We start from the raw sequence: 7,827 nt of genomic DNA, 5'->3' as shown, positions 1-7,827 counted from the left end.
GACCAGGATGGTCTCGATCTCTTGACCTCGTGATCCACCCACCTCGGCCTCCCAAAGTGCTGGGATTACAGGCTTGAGCCACCGCGCCCGGCCACCTGGCTAATTTTTCATTTTTTTTTTGTGGAGTTGGAGTATTGCTATGTTGCCAGGGCTGGTCTTGAATTCCTGGGCTCAAGTGAACCTCCTGCCTTGGCCTCACGAAGTGCTGGGATTATAGATGTGAGCCATGGTGGCCAGCTATGAACTTGTAAATTTCAACTTTTTGACTCTTTTGTAATAATAATTAGCTTAAAAAACAAACACATTGGCCCAGGTGTGGTGGCTCACACCTATAATTCCAGCATTTTGGGATGCCAAGGTGGGTGGGTCACTTGAGGTGAGAAGCTCCAGACCAGGCTGGCCAACATGGTAAAACCTTGTCTCCACTAAAAATACAAACAGCCAAACATGCCTCTAATCCTAGCTACTAGAGAGGCTGAGGCGGGAGGACCCCTTGAAGCGCAGGTTGCAGGAAGCCAAGTTTACACCACTGCACCCCAGCCTGGGCCACAGAGTGAGACTCCATCTAAAAAAAAAAAAACCACCACCACCAAAAAAGAAAAAACACACACATTGTAATGCAGCACAAAATATTTTTGTATCCTTACTTTTTTATTTTCTTATTTTTCTATTTTTATATATTCTTTCTTTTTAAATTTTTTTTTTGTTAAAAATACAGACACAGGCCAAGGTGGGCGGATCATGAGGTCAAGAGATCAAGACCATCCTCGCCATAGGGAAACCCCATCTCTACTAAAAATACAAAATTTAGCCGGGTGCGGTGGCACGCGCCTGTTGTCCCAGCTACTCGGGAGGCTGAGACGGAAGAATCGCTTGAACCCAGGAGGCAGAGGTTGCAGTGAGCCGAGATTGTGCCACTGCACTCCAGCCTGGCGACAGAGCAAGACTCTATTTCAAAAAAAAAAAAAAATGCAGACACAAACACACACATTAGCCTCAGCCTACACAGGGTCAAGATAATTGATATCATTCTCTTCTACCTCTGCATCTTGTCTCACCAGAAGGTTGTCAGGGGCAATAGCAAGCATGGAGCTTTCATCTCCTTTGATAATAATGGCTTCTTCCCAAATCCCTCCTGAAGGACCTGCCTGAGGCTGTTTTACAGTCACCTTTTTTAAAAAAATAAGTAGAAGGAGTATAGTCTAAAATAACAATAAAAGGTATAGTATAGCAAATACATAAACTAGTAACAGTCATTTATTATTATTATCAAGTATCATGTACTGTACATGAGTGAATATGCTATACTCTTCTTTTTATTTTTTTTTTGAGACAGAGTTCACTCTGTTGCCCAGGCTGGAGTGCAGTGGCGTGCAATCTCAGCTCACTGCAACCTCCGCCTCCTGGATTCAAGCAATTTTCCTGCCTCGGCTCTTGAGTAGCTGGGACTACAGGCATGTGACACCACAGTCAGCTAATTTTTTTGTATTTTTAGTAGAGATGGCTTTTCACCGTGTTAGTAAGGATGGTCTTGATCTCCTGACCTCGTGATCTGCCCAACTCGGCCTCCCAAAGTGCTGGGATTACAGGAGTCAGCCAATGCGCCCGGCAGTACAACAAATTCCTAATAGGAATTCTACAAGGAGAAGAGTACAAAGAAATTATAAAAATATGAGTGAAAATTTTGATTAATGGATGAATTCAGAAAACACAAATCCCCACAAAATAAGTAAAAAAGAACCCACATCTAGGTACATTTTACTGAAATAACAGAATGTGTAACAAATTTCTAAAATAATGAGAGAAAAATTCATTCCTTTAGCTATGGTTTTCCTTAGGAGAAACTGAACTCCAAATATACTCTAGTTCAAATGAAGTGAAGTGGATACAATGGCTGGAAGAAAATAATTTTGGAACGAAAAATTCAAAACTTGAAAATCATACAGGAACTAGAAAAAAACTCAACATTTCTCAGCCAGGTATGGTGGCTCATGCCTGTAATCCAGCACTTTGGGAGGCCAAGGCGGCCTTTTTTCCTCCTAAATCCTCAGACCAGATCTTATATTGTTGTTCTTTTAATAACTGCAATTCAGCGGAAGTCTGGATATCTGATTACACTAGAATGAATCATTCTAATGTAATTAAAATACTTTCGAGGATTATGTTTCTGACCAGGTGTGTTGGCTAACCCCTGTAATCCCAGCACTTTGCGGGGCTGAAGCAGGCAGATTGCTTGAGTCCAGGAGTTCAAGACCTGCCTGGGCAACACATTGAGACTCCGCCTCTACAAGAAATTAAAAATTAGTCAGGCACAGTAGCATGCACCTGTAGTCCCAGCCACTTAGGAGGTCAAAGTGGGAGGGGATTTCTCAAGGGCCCCATTTTTTCATATTGTATATTTTCTTCCCTTCAGTCCACCTACACGCTAATCTGCATCCCAGTTTAGATCACCCTCCTGATACATATGTCAATATACCCGTCTCATAGACATTCTGCCTGCTAAGTTGTTCCTGCTGTGTTCTTTATCTCAGTGAAGGACTTCACCATCTACCTTGCATCATCTTGTCTCTTTCCTTTTTCATTTTTCACATGCTGTCAACTACTAAGCCCAAGCCATTCTGCTGAAGTAGCTCTCAAACAATTTCAACTGACATTCAGGCCATGATTATGCCACACTTTAAGGGGTCCTCCATTTCCCAATCTAGTCTGTTCCAACCCATTTTCCAGACAAAGCCAGAGGGATTCTTTTTTTTTTTTTTTTTTAAGAGGATCAAGTCTAATGGAGTGATTCTTAAACAATGTAAATTATATCATTCCACCGCTATTCTTAACATCGTTTGGAAGTTTGTCTTTAGAATAAAGCTCTGAATTCCTTAGGATTTCCTTCTCAGTCTCATTTTTCCCTCTCCTGTCTTGTGCTATTTTGAACTTTGAATTTCTAGAATACTACATGCTTGCAGCCTCAGAGCTGTTCTCTCAGCTGAAATACATGTTCTCCTCCCTCCTTTTCCTTTTCTTTTTCTTTTTTTTTTTTTGAGACGGAGTTTTGATCTCCTTGCCCAAGCTGGAGTGCAATGGTGCGATTTCCGCTCACTGCAGCCTTCGCCTTCCAGATCCAAGAGATTCTCCTGTCTCAGTCTCCGGAGTAGCTGTGATTACAGGCGCGAGCCACCACGCCTGGCTATTTTTTTGTATTTTTAGTAGAAACAGGGTTTCACCATGTTAGCCAGGATGGTCTCAAACTCCTGACCTCAGGTGATCCGCCCGCCTCGGCCTCCCAAAGTACTGGGATTTCCAGCTTGAGTCACCATGCCCGATTTTCCCTCCTTTTTCTTTTCTTTTCTTTTCAGACTGAGTCTCAGTCTGTTGCCCAGGCTGGAGTGCAGTGGCGCGATCTCGGCTCACTGCAGCCTCCACCTCCCGGGTTCAATCGATTCTCCTGCCTCAGCTTCCCGAGTAGCTGGGATTACAGGCGCCCGCCACCACGCCCAGCTAATTTTTGTATTTTTAGTAGAGACGGGGTTTCAGCATGCTGGCCAGGCTGGTCTCGAACCCCTGATCTCAGGCGACCCTCCCGCCCCGGCCTCCCAAAGCGCTGGTATTACAAGAGGGAGCCACCGCGCCCAGCGCCTCCTTCCTTTTTCTAACCAACTTTGCACTCAACCCTTAGAGCTTAATTTAAGTATCTCCCTCTCAACCCCCCTGTTCAAACTTCTTTGTAGAGTTCCCAAGGCTTCCTGTACTTATCTAGCAATTAAGAGCATTATCTTGTAATTCACGTCTTTATCTCTGCTAGACTAAGTCCTTGGGAGGGCGGAAACCAGGTTAAACTTTCCATTTCAACAGCCTAAACGGAGCGCCTTACACACAAAACAGTTGTTCAATTAGTATTTATTCAGTGAGTAACTATTTTCTTCTTTGGAATGATGGCGCCCAGAATACCAGAAAGATGGGGTCTTAAAAGGGACAGAATTATAAGTAAATCTAGAAGGAACAAGTGGGGTGGAGTAAATAAACCTATAAGAAGCAAGTGGGTACGTGGACTTTTTCATAAACCCCTGTAACCTAGAAGTCGGGGCTGCCCGGCTAGGGGAACCAGGCCAACCCGGCTGCCGACCGCCGCCTGCCGCGGCGACTGGGGCTCCGGTGGGCTGTGCGCGACCCCCAGCGAGGCAGGACAATAGCTTGGAATTCGGCCTCGAGTTTCCGGTGGGGCAGCCTCGCGCTGGGCCAGTGAGGCCGGTGGCTGGGGTCTCCGAGCCGTGCACACGGCTAGGCAGGCGCGGCGCCCTGGGCTCCAGCGGCCGCTACCACCTCCTCCCATTACGCGGTCGCCCCGCCCCGCCCCGCCCCGGAAGTGACTTGAGGCCGGTCCGGAACCTCTGGGCCCGGCGGCTGCAGCGTCACCAGCCGAGCCGGTGCGGGGCGGGCAGAGCGGCCGCTGCCGCCGCCAACGAACCGGGAACCGCGCGGGGCCCAGCAGCACGCCGGCCACGGAAGGGGGCCTAGCGATCGGTCCGAGGACGACGGGGCCGCCGGCGGCCGCAAGGCGACGACGACGCGGAGGAGGCGGAGCCCGGAGAGGGGTGGGGGTCGGGGAGGGCTAGGGTGGGAGGGGGTGGGGGGGGTGTCCCTGGGCTCATGGAGCCGGCCGAGCGGGCGGGAGGCGGAGAGCCCCCAGAGCCCGGCGGGCGTCCCGAGCCGGGCCCACGGGGCTTCGTCCCGCAGAAGGAGATCGTCTACAACAAGCTGCTACCCTACGCCGAGCGCCTAGACGCCGAGTCCGACTTGCAGCTGGCCCAGATCAAATGCAACCTGGGCCGGGCAGTGCAGCTCCAAGAGCTATGGCCCGGGGGCCTCTTCTGGACCAGGAAACTCTCCACGTAAGTGTGCCCGGGCCTGCGGCCCAGGCGAGGGGGTAAGGTTCAGTAAGAGGTGTCAGGGGTGGGTACTCTTTGTCCAGAGGGCTGGACCCTTAGCTCTGTCCTCGCTGGAGCTATCCTGGAGCGGTGGTCCCACGGTCATGAGAGAGCCAGTGGAGCACGCAAGCCGTCCTCGTTGCCACTTTCCTACGGGACTTCCCGGGTCCTCACCGGCCATCCACGTCCTCCCCAGCTGCTTCTCCCGAAGCGTTTGGGTTGTTGTCTTCCCACTTGCGGGGCCCTGGGGAGTCCGAGGGCCCCGGGCCCCAACGCGGAGAGGTGAGCCGTTCCCAAGAGTCCTCTTTGGACCTTTGCGCATGGGAGAGGCGGGGCAGAGAGGATTTGTCTTTGGGGGAGTTCCTTGACTTCTTGAATTCTGTCTGTGCTTCCTCTCGTTCTTCCTTCCCCTGCGATCCGCAGCTCTTCACATCTCCATTGGCGTCTAGTAACTTTCTGAATGGAAAGGAAGCTATAGGGAAACTTAGGGGTTCTGCTTTTTTGGGGCCCGCTCAGACCTGGCGAAGTTGATTGAAAAGGTTGGTTTAAAGTCAGACCTCATTCCTGAGCTTAACGTCTTAGACGTTAATGTTGACAATGTTGTTTAAGATTCTAAGGATTGTGTGCCGCTCCTGTCGTGACATTTCTTTTGGAGAGACCTTTAAGATACTGAAGAAAACAGGGAAGAGCGCTGTCAGGATGTTTAGGACGATATTGGTATCAGGCTTGAGTTAATTTGTTGAGTTGCTCAGATTAACGTAGATCACCTAAATCAGCTTCAGGAGTTAAGTTGTACTTTATAAAATAGCTTCAAACTATAGTGTCAGTGAAATTAGAAAAAAAAAAAAAAAAAAAAAAAAAAAAAAAAAAAAAAAAAAAAAAAAAAAAACTAGTAAAAATACAGTCGGGGGAAAAAAGATTTACCTGCTGGATGGGCATGTTTACTGTGTCTGAAGAGCTTTTTAAGAAAGAATTTTGCTGTATCTTGTTTGGTTAACTGTACATAAAATCTGGTAACATGGTATGTTCACGCATGTGGATATGGATGGGTGAACACACAAAACAAAGTCACTTATTCAGTGTTTACCCTAATCTGCTGATTGAACTGAGTGATGACTCAGGGTTTTATAATAGTCTTGTCTATATTTCTTCACTGGATGATTCTTATTTGCCAGTTATTAGGGGGCCTCCGACAAATTTCTCATTTCCACTTGAGGGGTGGGTGGGAGTAATTACCTTTTTAATTTAAAAGAATCAAAACTAAAACATGTAATTTGCTCTCTTCAAAGACTGATCATAAAAGTCAAGGTTAACAACTCTCTTGTTGACTAGAGTATAAAGAAGTTTTTGGTGTTAGGATTCTTAGGAGAATGGGGGTGAGGGGCAGAAGCAGGAATGCAACAGGGAAAAAAGAGCCACGGTTAGTCCAAAAAGAATATAAATAGTTACAATCCAAATGCTTTTTCAAGTGAACCTCCTAGGTTTTTGTGTTACTCAGGCACAGTAAAAATAGTCACTTTGTTACAGTAATTCCCCATTTTAATCACTTGGATTAGACTTGCCAGAGAATACCTACCATTTCTGGGGACATAAACAGCCTTTTTTTAGATGTACAGTATATAAATATGCCATGGTGCGAAGGCATGTCTGGTGTGGATTTATGAACCTGGAATCTACCAACGCATAATTAAGCATTGTTTTCTGAAGTGTTTACTGTTACCAAGTTTGGTAAGTTAGCACCCGACTTTGTTATTGTTTGGCTTATTAGGTAAAAAGTTTTTACCTAGAAATGGCTAAAAATAACAGTGGAGCTAATGTTTAGTGTTTAGGGCTGAATTGCAGATAGCTTCTTGATGGCTTAATACCCATGAACCCATGGTATTAAGTTTATATCTAAATAACCAGCAAGAAATGCTGTTGGGTAGAATTTTATTTTGGAATTGTGGTTAGATGCTGGAAACTGATTGGTGGGATTGCGCTATGAGACATTTTGAACGTGATGGGACATGTTGTGATCTTGGGTGTGTGTGTGTTTTTTTTTTCCCCTAAGTCATGTTAAGGTGACCTGTTTATAGTTGTGCTTGTTGTTTTTTAAGTCTTCTGTGTTGCATAAGTGAACATCTGAATAATGCCAAAACGTGTGACGAAAGCTGAGTGGTGATCATATTTAGTACTTCGGAGAATAGAAAGTGGTAATGAAAAGAAAATCTAGTTTCTCCCACTAGCTCTGAGACTGTGGGAAAGTTACTTAATCATATGTTTCAATATTCTTGTGCGTGAAATGAGGGACTGGACTAAATAATTCTTTTCTTTTTTTTTTTTTTTGAGATAGAGTCTCATTCTGTCACCCATGCTGGAGTGCAGTGGGCTCACAGCAACCTCTACCTCTCAGATTTAAGCGATTCTCCTGCCTCAGCCTCCCAAGTAGGTGGGATTATAGACAAGTTCCACCACGCCCGGTAATTTTTTTATTTTTAATAGAGACAGGGTTTCACCATGTTGGTCAGACTAGGTTTGAACTCCTGACCTCAAGTGATTTGCTCGCCTTGGCCTCCCAGAGGGCTGAGATTACGTGTGTGAGCCACTGCTCCCCGCCTGGACTAAATAATTGAGAACCATTTCTGCTGTGGTATTCTGTAGTTTTATTTTTTTAATCCTTTCAAGCTTCACATCAGTCAATGTGTGTATCTTTGTACAAGAACTGTTTGAAGAATTTGTAAAGTACTGGGAAACGGTTGCACAGGTCAAGTACATTCCTAAAGACCAAAGTGTAAATGCAGTTGAGAGGCCCTGGGACTATCTCCCTGACCAGAAATGTGCACCCCCTAATCAGGACATCAGAGATGTGTCTGGGACCAAGTTCTGGTTTGGGAGATTCTCAAGCTTTACATTTGTTCCCTGTTTTTGG

General features: G+C 46.1%; 1 protein-coding gene across 1 annotated transcript in view; it reads left to right on the top strand.

The window, feature by feature from the left end:
* The first annotated feature begins 4,613 nt into the window (after nt 1–4,613).
* PSME4 (proteasome activator subunit 4) overlaps nt 4,614–7,827 on the top strand; it is a 109,304-nt gene continuing 106,090 nt past the window's right edge. The window contains exon 1 of the mRNA XM_037743420.1: nt 4,614–4,883. Coding sequence (XP_037599348.1) covers nt 4,642–4,883 — 242 coding nt within the window. The 5' untranslated portion in view covers nt 4,614–4,641. The remainder of the gene's footprint in view (nt 4,884–7,827) is intronic.

The sequence above is a fragment of the Cebus imitator genome, unplaced genomic scaffold (assembly GCF_001604975.1).
Source record: "Cebus imitator isolate Cc_AM_T3 unplaced genomic scaffold, Cebus_imitator-1.0 Scaffold143, whole genome shotgun sequence".
NCBI classification, from domain to species: Eukaryota; Metazoa; Chordata; class Mammalia; order Primates; family Cebidae; genus Cebus; species Cebus imitator.
This window is presented reverse-complemented; position numbering and strand designations above follow the sequence as displayed.